Source organism: Myotis nattereri, assembly GCF_964212035.1.
Source record: "Myotis nattereri genome assembly, chromosome: 12".
NCBI classification, from domain to species: domain Eukaryota; kingdom Metazoa; phylum Chordata; class Mammalia; order Chiroptera; family Vespertilionidae; genus Myotis; species Myotis nattereri.
Window position 1 is genome coordinate 77,379,730 of NC_138087.1, and position 15,768 is coordinate 77,395,497.

Below are 15,768 nucleotides of genomic sequence, written 5' to 3' on the forward strand. Positions count from 1 at the left end.
AGGTGTCTCCTGCTGCAGTAGCAGTCACCTTGTCACTTCCTGAGCTTTGGTGATTTGGGATCTTTTCTCCTTTCTCAGGATAAAAATCAGCGAGAGGAGATTGTGCCCTGTGTCTGGCACATTGTAGATTCCTGAAACATGTTCGTTGAATTGCTGTGTTTAATAAATGTTCGTTTTTCCTTTGCTAAGTGGCAGGGACCTTTGATGCAGCAACTTTCGCAATCTTTTACGATTAAGCATTGAGGAGAACCCTTAGACTGTAATGAGCTGGTCCTGGCCGGCAGGGACTCCGAGTCTGCAGTATGCTTGCGGTGTGCTCCGAAGGCGCCACGTCCTGCCTTTTGATTGTTTTAGATGAGCTCAAAACTGGCAGCGGTACCCTTTTTTGTGAGGAACATTTATCTACAGGCCAGCTTGCCTTGAGGCCAAGGAAATAAGGGGTTGGCTGGCTCCCTTTTAAAGTCACCTACTTTTGACTTTAATAATTAACTGCTCCATTTTCTAGACTCATACTGGCACCTCCTGCCAGCCCTCTCCCAGGGTGGCCTGGCATCGGGACTCTCTGTTCTGAACAGCTTAGTCCGTGGCCTGCAGAGTCAGGATTGAGGGGCACTGAACCTGAGACCCACCCTTTCCCTGGCTTAGAAGGGAGACAGATCAGCTGGCTGGAGGGTGGGGAAGCCCCAAGAAGGAGATGGATCAGCCGGTTTGGTTTGAAGCAAGAAAGCAAGCACGCCTGGGTGGTGTGGACTCTGAAAAGCAGATAAACTGAGTATTGGAACAGCGGGAGCGTTTGCATCGCGTGCTTTCCCGGTGCAGCTGCTCCTGAAGGTAGGCTTTGGGGTTTGTGAGCAGCGGCCAGTGGGGCCTGGCCTCACTGTTTCTCTCAGGAAGAGGCTCCCCAAACATTATGGAAACCTTAGAAGTTGAGGTTGGTTCTCAGGCTTCTCAGTTTCGCAGCAGCACGACTTTGTTTGGCCCTCACTTCCTCTGTCTAAATATGTCTGCCCGTGAGTCAGGTCCCTTTGAGCTTTTATTCTAGGACCTGTTCCAGTTTCCCCTTTATCCTCAGCTGACAGTTCCTCTGCTGTTGGAGCGGAAAGCCATTAGTTTGGAGAGGGAGGTGACCTCAGCCGCATCCAAGCTTTCAGATCCTGAGGGGCTGTCTTCTCAGAAGCCCAGAGAATTCTGCTTATTGTGTGTCTGATTGGCAGTGTAGGCAGGTTTCAGCTACACTGGGCTGTCATGGCAACCTGATCATCAAATGACACTGTGTCCACAGCAGCCAATGAGGTTCCAGAGCCCTAGGGGTGGGTGGGGCTCGAGCAGCCGGAAGCTGGCGAGGCTCCTTCGCATATTAATCTTCGGGCTTGGTCTGAGTCATTGCAGAGGAGGGGGAACACTTCATGACCTAATGCCGCACTCCCTAAAGTAGTCTGCCTGCCCTGGTCTTACTCATGGTATTTTGGCACTTACCTGGTGCGGGAAGCACCTGTTTTGTTGGCATGAAGCGGAGTGGTAGAACAAGGAAAGCTTGTGGTGGCATTGGCCGATTTGAGGGTGAGAAGATGCTCTGGGAGGGACTGGACTTGACAGAGTAGGTGAAATCTGATCCCACTGAATTCCACGGGCTTTAGAGTTGCTATCATTGTTCCCCAATGCTCATTGTTTCAGAGAAGAAACACAAGTAGATCTGGGCCACAAAATTAGGATAAGAGGGCAGAAGGGGAGACAGCGGGTACAGGGATTTACAGAGCCTGCTGGTGCAAAGCATCAGGACCGAACAGGAGCCCTGCTGCCGTCTTCTTCCTTATTTGTGTTTCTTCATGTGTTCAGAAGCAGTAACACAAATACATTTGTTGTTGTTTTCAGCTAAGGCTAAGTTTAAACTTGCTCTGGTTACAGCTTTCCCACACACCTGCCACCTTCCAGTTTGAGGTACTGCTTGCAGTAGTTCTCAATGTCAGCCTAACAAGCATTCTTTGGAAACTAATTTTGTGTCTCCTTTTGGCAGCATTGGGTTTGGTTTGGGCGCTGTTAAATGGCTGTTGTAATAAGAGCCAGGTCCTGGTGAGGCTCAGCCCCACCATCTACAGGCTCTGGGGCCTGGTCAACCTCTCCTGGCCTATTTGCTCATCTCAGAAATTAGGGGATGACTCCAGAGCCCCTCTGGCCCTCTATCTGTAAGTCCAGGGATAAAGCATTAACTTTGGACTCCCGGTGCCTGGAGAGGGGCTTACTTGGAAAGAATCCCCAGCCAGTTTCTGTGAAAATGGAGTTCTGCATGACCTGGGAAATTCGGGAGGACAGGTGATTAAATGCCAATTTAAGTTTGTCCAGTGAAGACATTCTATTGGACTTGATCACAGTTGCAAAATAAAAATAAGTTATAGCCCCTTTTAAAAATAACATTGGAATATAATTAATGTTAACATTGTAAAATAACATCTTGGCAAACACATTCCTGATACCATTGGCCTGTCAAGTAATGAGCTTTGTTATAATCAGGGTAATTCCATTATTTTTTTCTAGAAAATAGTTGAGCTTATTTGATTAATGTTTTTAACATATTTATTTATTTATCCTCACCTGAGGATATTTTTTCCATTGCTTTTTAGAGAGAGTGGAAAGGAGGAAGGGAGCTAGGGAGGGAGAGAGAGGGGGGTGAGAGAGACACATTGATTGGTTGCTTCCCACAGGCACCAGGGATGGAACCTGCAACCCAGATACGTGCCATTGACCTGGAATCAAACCGGAGACCCTTCTGTGCGTGGGCTGACACTAACCACTGGAACATACCAGCCAGGGCTGGTTAACATTTTAATAATTTTTTCTTAGACACTGAATATAGATTTCACTATATATATATATAATTGATTTCAGAGAGGAAGAGAGAGATAGAAACATCAATGATGAGAGAGAATCATTGATCGGCTACCTCCTGCACGCCCCCTACTGGGGATGGAGCCTGCAACCTGGGCATGTGCCCTTGACCAGAATCGAACCTGGGACCCTTCAGTCTGCAGGCCAATGCTCTGTCCACTGAGCCAAACTGGCTCGGGCACATTTCACTTTTATTTGGTATTGTTTTCAAATCTGTTCTCAGATTTGTCTTGTAAATACAACATAAAACGCAATGATACAAAAAGAGGAATAACTCCATGGAAATGAACATCTCCAATCGACAGCTTATTTTTGTCAAAGTATTTGCCATTTTCGAATAACTACAGTCATCATTGAAATGAGATACTTCAGCAGATCTGAGTAATTTATTTTTGTTTCAGAAGCAAATGTGAATAAATTAGCGAAGGAACATCAGCATTTTGAAATTCAGCCCTTTTATTTATAAACTAGAGGCCCGATGCACGAAATTTGTGCAAGCGTTGGTCTTCCTTCCCTCTGGCCTCCGGCAGGCACCGGGGACCCAATCTTCCCTCACAGCCCTTAATTAGCATATTATGCTTTTATTATAGATGTGAACCTCCTTTAAAATAAAAATAATAATGCATTATTTTGTTGAGGTGGGTGAGATTGAGGCCTTAGAGGCCTGCCAGCCCCCATTCATTCATTCATTCATTCAGGAACTGCTCATATCCAGCACCTGCCAGGGTCAAGGCCAGGGCTTCTTCCCACCAGGAGGCACAAACGTCTGAAACAATAGCCTCCTGCCTTCAAGGATCCCAGCAGCAGAGATAAAAATAACCTCAAACAGAACATTCTGGATTGGACAGCTTAAGAGACAGCTGAGTGTCATGGGATCTAAGTGGGAATGTGGATTGTCCTGAGCTGCCTCTGAATAGCTCCTTGGATGCACCCTAGTGAATTGAAGCCAGATCTCTTTCAGAAAGGCAGAAATGTCATATAAGTTAATAAAATCTGGTTTATGTAATATGTAAGCTTCGACATCTTATTTTAAAATCCTTTTTTCAAGTTCCTCACAAAAAGCTCTTTAGCAAGTTAAAATTCCTTTACTTTTGTTGATCTCCATTTTTATCCCTCCTGGTGGTGCGATTCGGTCTATATTAGGAAGTGGCACATTGGAGCAGGAGCAAGCGAGACCAGCTTTCGTTTCATGGCTGTGACGTGCTTCCTTCCTCCGCCGCACGCAGCCCTGACACTGTGGGGAAGGATGAGGTGGCGATCGCAGGCTGGGCTCAATAGAATCATCCTCAGATAAAAATAAAAGCGGGACTTTGCGGGACGAGATTTTTCTCTCCTCCCCACCTCCAAGCGGCATTCTAGAGCCGCGTTGCCCAGTAGGACTTTCTGTGATGGTGGACGTGCTAAGTTGAGTGCATGCAGCTATGGATACTTGAGCTGTGGCTATGCCACCAAGAAACTGGATTTTTCATTTCATTTCAACTAATTTAAAGTTTAACAACGTCCATGTTGAACAGCGCAGTTAAGTTGGAAAGCTGCAACTACACTAACGCGTCAAGTGTTCCGAGTGAAGCTGGGCTCCGAACACCACCTTACGGGTCTCAGTGAGGCCCTGGCCGACCCCAGATTGATGTTGCTGGGGAGTCCCTTCGCACAACGCACTTGAGTGTCCTCTTCCTGTCCCCATCACGGCAGCGCCTCAGTGCTGTGGGTTCCCCTGGGGAAGCCTGCAGGGGGATGGGTGGGCCCTGAGGCGCTCACATAGCGGAGCGGCCTGGAAAAGGCCCCTGGAGCAGGTCAGAGCTGTGCCTGGATTGCCCTGCAGCCCAGGTGTGGCCACGTCGCGGAAGGCTCGGGACCTCGGCCACCCCACGCCCCACTTCTACTCTCACAGCCAAACTGGGCCCGTTGTCAGTGAGCATTGGTTTCATCTCTCTATCCACTTATTTTTCTGTTGGGAATGATTGGCTACGGGGGGAAGTCACTGTGTTGTGTGACGTGTTTGGGGACCTTGTGAAAGAGCAGGCTGACGGCTGTGTGTGCGTTTGGAGGGGCCGGCAGCCGGAGGTGAAGGTTTGTTTGGACTCTGCCTGTCTGGGAAGAGTTAACGCGGTGAGCGGTGAGCGGTGACGCCAGTGCCGATCTTCACGCCGCCTCTTGTGCAATCTAGGCCTCTGTGCTGATTGGCTGTTGGCAGGACTTAGTGGGCGGGCCTTTCTCAATGAAGCCAAAGGGCGGGGCTGGAGCCGCCAATGGCAGCCGCGCCCCGGCATATCTTGCGCTAGTTTGCCGGCGGCAGCATTCCCGTCCTCCGCGCGGCCGGAGCTGCTTGGGCGGCAGCTGAACGCGGCTCCCCGTCAGCATGCTCTGCCTGTGCCTGTACGTGCCGGTCATCGGCGAGGCCCAGACCGAGTTCCAGTACTTCGAGTCCAAGGGGCTTCCCTCTGAGCTGAAGTCCATCTTCAAACTCAGTGTCTTCATCCCCTCCCAGGAGTTCTCCACCTTCCGCCAGTGGAAGCAGGTGTGTATGGGGGCCGGGAGAGGCAGCGGGCACTTCATCGGAGTTGGCTGAGTGAAGGGATGGGTGCTGGTAGTGGTGACACCCGAGAAACGGGCGAGTTTTTCCTCCGGTTGTCATGTCGCGGCAGCCAGCGACAAGGCTACTTCACAGGCATGACTGGCTTTCACGTGACTTCCGAGGAAGGCTTGAGTTCTAGGGAAGGCACTTGTGGGAGGAATGCACAGGAATTTCCTTGCCGAGGGGTGGGAGGGGGGCCCTGAGAAGGGAGGTGCAGTCCAGCCGCTGCGGGCTGTTTCTCTGAGCTGGAGGGAGGAGGCCAGGAGGGCACAGGAGGGAGAGCAGAGGGCACAGGAGGGAGAGGCAGAGGCTTCTCACTGGAGACCCAGGCTGCAGCTGCAGGCTGTGCCTGGGTGGGACCAGCCAATGTGTGTGGTGAGGGCAGCCTGCCAGATGTCCCTTTGGAGCAGGGAGGCAGCAGAAATCCTTACCATTTTATAGATGGGGAAGCAGCCATAGACCATGGCGATTGCTTGCCTCCTCAAGAGGTACCCCAACTTCTCTGTCAATCCTCTCCCGTGCTGTCCCCAGCTCATGCTGGCAGAGGAGGTCACATGGTGTGCAAGGCGTGGGGATTAGCATATCCTGGGAAGGAGACAGAAAGTAGGCCCAGTGGTTCTGAGGTGGGAGCAAGGACTTGGGAGATGATTTTGAAATCAGGGCACCCACCCCAATAAGGCACATGGTTTGCGTTGGTGGCAGAGCAGCCAGATACCAAAGAGCTTCATGCCTACCATTCACCTCCTCCCTAAATGTCATGTAGATTATGTAGATTCTATTTCCGCTCTTGCCGTAAATCTACAGTGACAATCCTATACGTAATTCTTGGCTGAGAGCACAGAAGTCTACAGGAAGTTAGCATAACTTCAGATAGTAGATAAAATACCAGCATTGGTTTCACATCCCAGCCACACCCACTGCGATGTTCCTGGGATCTGCCCAGGCCTCCTCCTAGCACCCGTGGTGGCTGAGCAATCACCAAGAGCCATCAGGTGATTTCAGAGACTGATTGTAATCGTTGGAGAGCGCCAGCTAGCCAGTGATGTGTCAATTTCCAAACCCATTGGTCAAAAGACTTGGAAACCCATATTGGTTTGTGGATAGTGAATGGATTCTCACTAAGACAAGCATGTCAAGCTCAAAGGCTAACACGGGCCAGTTAAACGAGGCATGCAGCCTGTGGGTCGTGAGTTTGACATGCTTTCACTAAGAGCATTGGGCAGTACAGGAAGGCGACCATTTTCCCTGGGAGGTTTTTTTTCCTAGTTTGGGGTGTTGCTGGGTTGGGGTGACTCATGTATGTGCTCCACCTTCTTCAGATTAACGCAGCACGATCTCTAGGGAGGTGGCCTTGGCGTCCAACAAACCTGGCTTGAATGCTGCCCTCCACTTCCCTAGCTGTGTGATCTAGGATAGATGACTTAACCTCTCTGAGCTTGATTCCCTCTCTGTAAAGTGGGGAAATGATAGAACCTCCTTCCTAGAGCTGTTTGTGAGGACTCAGCAGGTTACTAGAGGTTATGCTTTTAGCAGGACCCATGGCTTAGAACCTCAGGGTCTCTTCAAGCCTCTTGGGTCACGAAGCTAAGCAGCAAGCTTGTTCAGTACCTGGTTGAGGGAGCTGAGGTTGGTTATATCATCAATTCCCCCTGAGATCAGAGACTGGCCGTGGCATCAAGCATATGCCCCAAAATAGTTCCCTGGGGGCTCTTACTGCTTCTCCAGAATTCTCTTGGCTGTATTTGTGGCAAGTAGGCATGGGCAGGGGCCAGCTCTGCCTCCTACCTTCACCCTGGCCACCCGCTTGTCCTTGGGCCACTGTCACTGTAGGGAAAAAAGAGCTAGCTGTGGCGTTCCTGGTGGAATCTGGAGCTCCAGGCCTAGCCACACATTTGGGCAGAGAGCATGTGGCTGAGGCCTGGCACCAGGGGATAGCGCTGCAGGGGAGCCAAGCAGCTGACGCTGGCGGTACAGCAAGTTGGTCTTTAAAACACTTGGAATGAGAACTCACCAAGCCTGTCACTGCTGGCCTCTGCCTGAAGGCTCCTCATGGTGTGTGTGTGGGGGGTGGTGGGGGGCTTTTTTCTTTGCAAGGTGGGTTCTTGGGCTCTGGGAAGCCTCTGGGTCATTCGGGCCACCTCTGTTCACGGGTTAGTGCAGTTGTTTCCTGGGGACACGGCGTCACGAGGGACAAGCTGGTGCATGAGCTAAAGGATAAAGCTTTACTTCTGTTCCATAGAAAATTGTACAAGCTGGCGATAAAGACCTTGATGGGCAGCTGGACTTTGAAGAGTTCGTCCATTACCTCCAAGATCATGAGAAGAAACTGAGGCTAGTGTTCAAGAGTTTGGACAAAAAGAATGATGGTGAGTGCTGCCTCCGGAGCCAGTGGCTGGCCGCCGTGGGTTCTCCGTGGGCCTGGCTCCCGCTCACGGCCTCTATTGTTGCAGGGCGAATCGACTCTCAGGAGATCGTGCAGTCCCTGCGGGACCTGGGCGTCAAGATATCCGAGCAGCAGGCAGAAAAGATTCTCAAGAGGTGAGAGCTTAGCCCGTCTCTGCATTTGGCCCACTTCAAACACAGTGTGACGAAAGCAACGTTCTTGGGCTGACTCTGGTGGCTCTCACTGTGCTAACCCTGTTCTCTGAACTTTGGCTTCTGGTAGTTTGAAAGGATGAATGAGTAACCTTCCCCGGGTTGCTAGTCAGCACTCACCTGAAGAATCCCTGTTCACCTGGCAGTGTGCCTGTTCACAGTGACCCCAGAGAAAGACCAGTGGGGGAGGGGGTGAAGTAGGTGAAAGGCAGCAGGGGGCACCCTTCTCTGCCAGTGGGAAGGGGAGGGGCTCACACAGCCGCCCTCCACTTAAGGTGGACTTGACGCCATCATCGGATGTGCTGCCCCGAGAGATGGGTCTAAGGTGAGCCGTGGTCTTGGGGGTAGCAGAGCTGCTGCTGTGCCGGGAAGTTGCACAGAAGAGCCCCAGGAGCACTTCCTGTCCTGTCTGGGCCTCTCCCCATCCTGTGCCCACTCCCCGGCTGCTGTGGGGGCGCATCCTCGTGCTGTGCTGTGCTGTGCGTCTGCCTCAGTGACATTTCCTCGAGCACTTACTTGTACTGTTTCTCCTCTCTCCTCTGCATCCTCCTTTGTCTGTCTGTCAGAATACGAACGGGCCACTTCTGGGGCCCTGTCACCTAGTAAGTATCCGTGTCACCCTGGCGACTGCCTCCCTCCTGAACCTCTGTGCCCGATCAGAATGGGGTTCCTGTGGGTCATGATAGCCCATTTTTGTGCCAAGTGAAGTGTGGAGCCACCCTGCCTTTTCTCCTCGGGCAGAGGCACCCTCCGTGGTGTCCTCGGTGGCCGTGTGCCTGCCTTTGGCTCACCGGGAAGGGGACGTGCGGCTGACGGGTGGGGCCCGTTTCCACGTGGGCAACCGTGCGTCCTCTTGCAGCATGGATAAAAACGGCACGATGACCATCGACTGGAACGAGTGGAGAGACTATCACCTCCTGCACCCCGTGGAGAACATCCCCGAGATCATCCTGTACTGGAAGCATTCCACGGTGAGCCCCGTGCCCGGAGCTGGGGACCGTTTCTCCCTGTCCGTTCACGGGTCCCTTCGCCCAGCCTCAGTCCCCATCCCGGGGCGGGGATGGGGGTGGGAGTCTCAGCTTGCCTCCCCTTCAACAGCATGACTGTCCCCTCCTCTGCCAGCCCCACAGAGCCCGCCGCATGCCTCCTCCGTTTCCCACACGCCTGCCCACCGGATGGCCTGACCGTTCCCCAAACACAGGGCTCCTTTGCCAGTGGTGCCCGTCTGTCCCTATGGGCTGCCTGTTCCTCAAGGCCCACTTCACCCCTCCCCTGATTGCACTTGCTCTCCCAAAGCCAGTGTGAGCCTTCTGGGCGGTGCTCTCTCCAGGGAACAAATGGCACAGCTGTTAGGTGTCTCCCCCGACTGCCCCATCTTGTGTGCTGTTTCTCTCTGTGACAAAAGAATATGTTCCCACCACCACACGTATGCTCTTACGTCTCGTCAGAGCTGTCCGCCCTGACTCCCTGCCCTTGGGCCTCCTGCATGCGGGATGCGGCCCTCTCTGCTGGTCCTTGCTGAGCACCCCCTTGATTTTAGTCTGATCCACCCGAGGCTGTCAGCTCTGGGAGCAGAGGCCGAGGTGATCCTCCTGGTCAGTCTCCTGCAGTGCCCAGGCCAGGGCCTCACCCTCGGGACACCTGGCATCTTTGTTGGGTGAAGTTATGTGGGCTGCTGACCGTGGGTCTGGCCTGCAGCCCAGGTCTGAGCAGAGCTGGCTCTGTCTGACCAGCCAGGATGCCACCGAGAAGAGAGGGTGACGCGCAGGCATTGCACCCCCTCGTATTTGCTGAGGCCTCACATAATGTGCCGCCAGCGCGGTCTGATTACACATCAGGTTGCAAGAGAATTTTCACCCCTGGCTTGATGGGTTCAGTACAGCCAGTCTGGCGATCCTCCGCTCAAACGCCTGTGTAAGCTGTTCCTGCAGGAGCTCCCTGGCGGCCATTGGAAGGCTGTCTGCGGGGTTTTGTAGCTGCTTCCTTCCAGCTGTGCTCTCACATGGCACACCTGGGCCTCCCGAAGGCCACAGACAGGGACCAGAGCTTTGCCACCTTCGCATGGAGGGGGGAGGGGGACTAGGCTGGTGCATCAGTTTCCTGCCCAGAGTCCTTTGCAATCTACCCCCTGGGTGGCCCCTTCTAGACGGTGGAAGGTTATGGACCTGCTGTCCAGCAGCAGCTTGGCCATACGCATCAGGGCCTGCTTGTTTGATCTCTTGGTCTTCCCTGCAGATCTTTGATGTGGGAGAGAATCTGACCGTTCCTGATGAGTTCACCGTGGAGGAGAGGCAGACGGGGATGTGGTGGAGACACCTCGTGGCTGGAGGTGGGGCCGGGGCCGTATCCAGAACCTGCACGGCCCCCCTGGACAGACTCAAGGTGCTCATGCAGGTACGCAGGAAAATAGGCCCCAAACCTCTGGTGTCCACCCCTGGGCTGCTTTGGTGGGCTGGTCTCCCCTCCCCTCCCTTGTCTGGGGCCCTCTTTGCACCCATATTTTTTCTCTCCCAATAAATTAGATCGTAATTCTTGCTCAGACAAGGGCAACATTAGATCCAGGCCTGGGCAATGCACGTAGCTGATCTAATTTTATTGGGGGCCCTGAGCCAGGGGTCACATTACAGGGCTGTAATGTGCCTGGTGAAGTAGTGAGGATGGGGTGTGGCAGGAACCTTTCTGTAGGACGTCTTGTGTAGGTGTCGCATGGGGGAAGGTGTGAGCAGGTGGTCACTTGGCCCCGACACCGTTATGGCCAGAGGCCTGACTCCACTAGGACAGAGATAAGCTAGACCCACGTCAGGGGCAGGGTTTCCGCGTCAACCTGCACAGCATTCCCTGTTGGACTTTGGCGTCTTCTGAACAGTGGCCAGTCGCTCCTTGTCCCCCTGTTTGTTCTGGCACCTTCCTGCTCAGAGAAGACGTCATCCTCTCCCTCCCCTTTGCCCTCCTGGGCCTGCCTGCGTTTGGAGCCTGTTGATGAATAACGTGACTGAAACAGGGAAGTGGAGGGGTTCAGGGAGAAGAGCTCTAGGCCTGGAATCTGACCCCATCTGACCTCAGGCGAGTCACTTGGCCCCAGGACTTCATTGCTCTGAGCCGAAGAGGCTTGAGACACATTGCCTTCCTTGTCAGGGTTCTGCACGAATCCCCAGGGATGCTGTAGACATTGGAAGCATTTCCCTTGGGTGAAATGACACAGTCCTACTGGGTACCTTAAAGTAACCCAGCAGGGGAGGGGCAGTGCGGGAACGGATTGGCTGTGGTTGCATGCGTGTGGAAGCTGATCAAGGGCTCATGGGAGCTCATTATATAATTCTCCGCACTGTTGTACATATTTGAAATCTTTCCATAATAAAAAGCTCAAGCTCGATCTTTTTTTCTTCTAAATCCTTACCCAGGGATGTTTTTAATCCTCTTAGAGCAGAAGAGTGAGAGACGCAAGAGAACATCAATGTGAGAAACATCGATGGGTTGCCTTCCCTATGCGCCCCAACCAGGGATTGAACCTGCAACCTAGGCACGCACCCTGACCAGGAATCGAACCCGCAACCTTTTGGTACACGGGATGACGCTCCAACCAACCGAGCCGCCCGGCCAGGGCAGTTCAGTTTTTTAACTTTTGAAAAGTGGTCCTTGAGGAGGTGTTTAGCAGTGTTGGCACACACAGGTGTGGCACGGGGAGATGTAGCTGGGCCTGGGATGGCTGTTTGGTTCTCAGGCTCAGTTAGGCTTCAGAACACGAGAGGAAAGAGCCTGCCCGCCCGCCCGCCGTGACGGCTGGCCGTGGAGAGAAGGCTGTGTCGGACGATGGCCGAGTTCTCTCTGACCCCGTCCCTCCCGCTCCAGGTCCACGCCTCCCGCAGCAACAACATGTGCATCGTGGGCGGGTTCACCCAGATGATCCGCGAGGGCGGGGCCAGGTCGCTCTGGCGGGGCAACGGCATCAACGTCATCAAAATTGCCCCCGAATCAGCCATCAAATTCATGGCCTACGAGCAGGTGAGGATCCGCCCCCCAGGTGGTGGTGTCAGTTGGCAAGGGCAGCGGAGCGGGGGTGGTGGTGGGGGGGGGGGGGCGGGCCTGGGCCTGACCCCGTCTCTGCTGCCATTTCCGCTGTGGGCCAATTCCTTCTATTTCTGGGAAGCGTCAAGTGGGCCAGGGACACTGTGTCTGGGCTAAGTCTGCCTGGCTCCGTGAGGAAGGTGGGGCAGGAGGGGTCCTGGTCTCGGGTGTATCAGCGTGTTTGCTCCCTGTTGTAGATCAAGCGTCTTGTTGGGAGTGACCAGGAGACTCTAAGGATTCACGAGAGGCTTGTGGCAGGGTCCTTGGCAGGGGCCATCGCTCAGAGCAGCATCTACCCGATGGAGGTGAGGGGCCCCCTTGGTCCTGGGGCGGACCAAGGTGCAATGGGGCGGGCAGTGCACGTGGGGATGAAGCTGAGGGGTGGGCCGTGCTCACACTCTGTCGCTTCTGTTGGGTTCTGCAGGTTCTGAAGACCCGGATGGCCCTGCGCAAGACAGGCCAGTACTCGGGCATGCTGGACTGTGCCAGGAAGATCCTGGCCAGAGAGGGGATGGCCGCCTTCTACAAAGGCTACGTTCCCAACATGCTGGGCATCATCCCCTACGCTGGGATAGACCTGGCTGTCTACGAGGTGAGGTGCTAGAGGACTCAGGCCCCTGGAACTGGCAGGAGAGATTCAGAAACCCCCTCCTCACACGTCCCCACCTGTTGTCTCCATGCCTGACAACCGCTGGGGATGGTGGGACAGGGACAGCACCAAAGAGCGTCTCATCCTCTCAGACTCATGGCAAGGGTCCCCTGCAGCCTCAAGTTCTGCCCCAGGTGCCTGGCAGGCAGATCGCCAGAGCACAGTGCCCTGGGGGCTCATTGGGCCCCAGCAGACTCCAGGCGACAGAAGTCAGTTTCTCTGGGGGCGAGGCCGTGCTGCCTCTGCCTCATTCCCATTCCTGTCTGACCCAGGAATCCCCAGGGACAGCAGAAACAAAGGCAGGCGGGCCAGGAGCTCAGCCAGCCCAGGCCAAGCGAATCGGGTTACAGTGGCCTCACAGATTCATGTGATGGGGTCCAGTAATGTCGTCACTCTCCCCCCCTCACTCCGGCCTCTCACGGCCTCGCCAGCTCTCGCTGGCACTTTGGCTCATCCCTGCGCCCTTCCCCTTGCAGACACTCAAGAATGCCTGGCTGCAGCGCTATGCCGTGAACAGCGCAGACCCTGGAGTGTTTGTGCTCCTGGCCTGTGGCACCATGTCCAGCACCTGTGGCCAGCTGGCCAGCTACCCACTGGCCCTGGTCAGGACCCGGATGCAGGCCCAAGGTAAGGCTAGTCCTAGGCCAGTCCCCAGGGGCCCATCTCCCTGGGCGGATTGGGATCCAGGGAGGAGCCGGCGAAAGGCCTCTGATGGACGACCTTTCTTATTTCTGCAGCCTCCATTGAGGGCGCTCCAGAGGTGACCATGAGCAGCCTCTTCAAACAGATCCTGCGGACCGAGGGAGCCTTTGGCCTGTACCGGGGGCTGGCCCCCAACTTCATGAAGGTGATCCCAGCCGTGAGCATCAGCTATGTGGTGTACGAGAACCTGAAGATCACCCTGGGCGTGCAGTCTCGGTGACGGGAGGGAGGACAGCCTGCCTGGCGGACTCCTGATCCTGGGCTGCAGCCCCGGGATGTGTAGCCATCTCATTCTGTGAATGTGCCGACACTAAGCTGACTTAAGCCAAGCTGTGAAACCCCTGGGACGCACCGCAGGGAGGGTGGGGGGAGCTGGCAGGCCCACTGGGCTTGTCCTGCTGACCATGGCCCACCCTCGTGTCCATTCCAGGGAAGGCCCGTGGGTATCCCTCGGGTCCAGGGGTCAGCAGGACTCAGGCTGATGCGCAGTAGAGACCGGACGTTTCCTGCAGGGCCTGCCAGACAGCAGGGCTTGGAGGCGGCTTAGTTCTTCCATCTCCTCTTCCCACCCAGACCGTGGGCCACGGGCCCCTGCCCTCTGGCCTGCTGGGCACCTGCCCTGTGCCCACTTTGCCTCTTCCTCACTGCTGTTTGAATATGGTAGGAGGAGGGCCACCAGCCCACTCCCATGCCCGCCTGCTCCTCCCCCTCAGTCCGCGGGGGAAGGTGCTTCCACCTGACCTCATGCCCGGCTAGGTTGTGCAGGGAAAGGAAGGAGCCTGGGAGTGTGCCCCCCCCCCCCGCGCCAATGCATGCAGGGGCAAGGCCCCACCCTGCCGTTGGCTGCCTGGCACCGGGTGCATGGCTTTCCCGGAGCCCAGAGGCCTCTGCCCTGCGCTGCTGGGGCCTCCTGGTGCTCTGAGCTGGCTCCGGGCTCTGTCGGGACTGGCACCAGCTCAGATCCAGCTCCCCGTCCCTGCTCTGGCATGAGGCAGTGGGGTGTGGGGTAACGGGAGGTTTCTGCCCCATGTCTGCGTGCCCTGAGAAGGAAAAGGGCTTGGGGGCCTTAATTAGGTATTTTTGAGGAAAGGGTTTTGTTCAGAAAGACAGACTGGACAAATGTGCAAGCCCTGCCTGAGCTTCCGGAGGGAAGTCAAAGCGAGTGGAGAGCTTGGCTGATGCATTAAAGTCTGTTCCTGAGGCCCCGGGATTCCTGTCCAATCCCAGCTGGGGCGGTGGGACCAGCCGCACATTCCACTGATGCCACGGATCTCTGCTCCGAGCCTATTTATTTCGTATTTATTTGAACAGAGTCATGTCCTAACTATTTTTATAGATTTGTTTAATTAATAACCTGTCATTTTCAAGTTCATTTTTTATTCATATTTATGTTCATGGTTGATTGTACCTTCCCACACCCAAGAGGTGGGGTGAGGAGAGGACGTGGGAGTGGCCTTCCTGCCACTGCCCACACCGGAGTCACATCTGTCCAAGGACAGGAAAGGGGCCAGGAGCGGAGGGGGGGCCCTGCTCCCAGAGAGGGTCCTTGGCCTATTGGGGAGACGCGCGTGCACACGGGGAGCCTTAGGACCTGAGTGTTCAGATGGGAAGGGTGGGAGAAACCTCAATTCCGTTGAAGATGGAAGTCCAAACCCTTTTTCGGACCAGGAGGGTCTGTCTCTATTTCACCCTTTCTGAATGACAGGCAGCGAGGTGCCTATCACTGTGAGTTTGGGGGGCTAGAGGAGAGGGTGGCAGCGCCCGCCCCACCTGTGAAGTGGGCTTCTCCCTCGCAGCCCCCGCGCCCCGCCCCCCCCCCCCCCCCCCCCCCGCCGCCTCTGCTCAGTAGTGCTGGTCAACCTGCAGCCTCACAGTTGCACTTTTCATTCTACCAGAACGGCCCGATGGGCGGTTTAAATAGGACGCAAAGATCAATGCAAAAATGACTGTCCTGTATAAACATAGTTCTAACTGGAATTTGTGAAAAAGCAAATTAAGAAGAATTGGGAGTTGTCATTTAAAACAGCCTCTAATAAAGTCGTTTGAAAGCCGATGACAGAGCATGATTTTTCTGATTTGGGCTTGGGTGGTGTGGGGGTGTTCCCATGTTAGAAAATGAGCCCAATTTTTTCATCATAAAAAACAAGAAAGCCAACCTCCCCCCCCCATGTTTCTCAGAGATGCACCTCCTTTAAAATGTGTGTTCGTTGGATTTGGGGTGCTCTGAGGGCCGCTGGCGGTCCCCCTCAGTCCGCTGACTCAGCCCCTCTCCTGCAGAGCTGGCTGCTCCCTCCTGCTT

The 15,768-nt window shown here is 54.7% G+C and overlaps 1 protein-coding gene across 5 annotated transcripts in view; it reads left to right on the forward strand.

Moving 5' to 3' along the window:
* The window catches only part of SLC25A25 (solute carrier family 25 member 25), a gene marked incomplete at its 5' end in the record, with an annotated part of 34,241 nt that extends 18,719 nt beyond the window's left edge, over positions 1-15,522 (forward strand). For 2 of the 5 annotated variants that reach the window (XM_081103862.1, XM_081103864.1), the window contains 10 exons: positions 7,698-7,824; positions 7,909-7,996; positions 8,620-8,655; positions 8,913-9,024; positions 10,289-10,447; positions 11,903-12,055; positions 12,316-12,423; positions 12,543-12,710; positions 13,244-13,394; positions 13,505-15,521. In XM_081103862.1, the coding sequence (XP_080959988.1) occupies positions 7,698-7,824; positions 7,909-7,996; positions 8,620-8,655; positions 8,913-9,024; positions 10,289-10,447; positions 11,903-12,055; positions 12,316-12,423; positions 12,543-12,710; positions 13,244-13,394; positions 13,505-13,689 (1,287 nt within the window). In that variant the 3' untranslated portion in view covers positions 13,690-15,521. Of the gene's footprint in view, positions 1-7,697; positions 7,825-7,908; positions 7,997-8,619; positions 8,656-8,912; positions 9,025-10,288; positions 10,448-11,902; positions 12,056-12,315; positions 12,424-12,542; positions 12,711-13,243; positions 13,395-13,504 lie in introns of those variants that run through there. The other 3 variants (XM_081103860.1, XM_081103863.1, XM_081103861.1) reach the window with 3 other exon arrangements.
* Between the last annotated feature and the right edge of the window lie 246 nt (positions 15,523-15,768).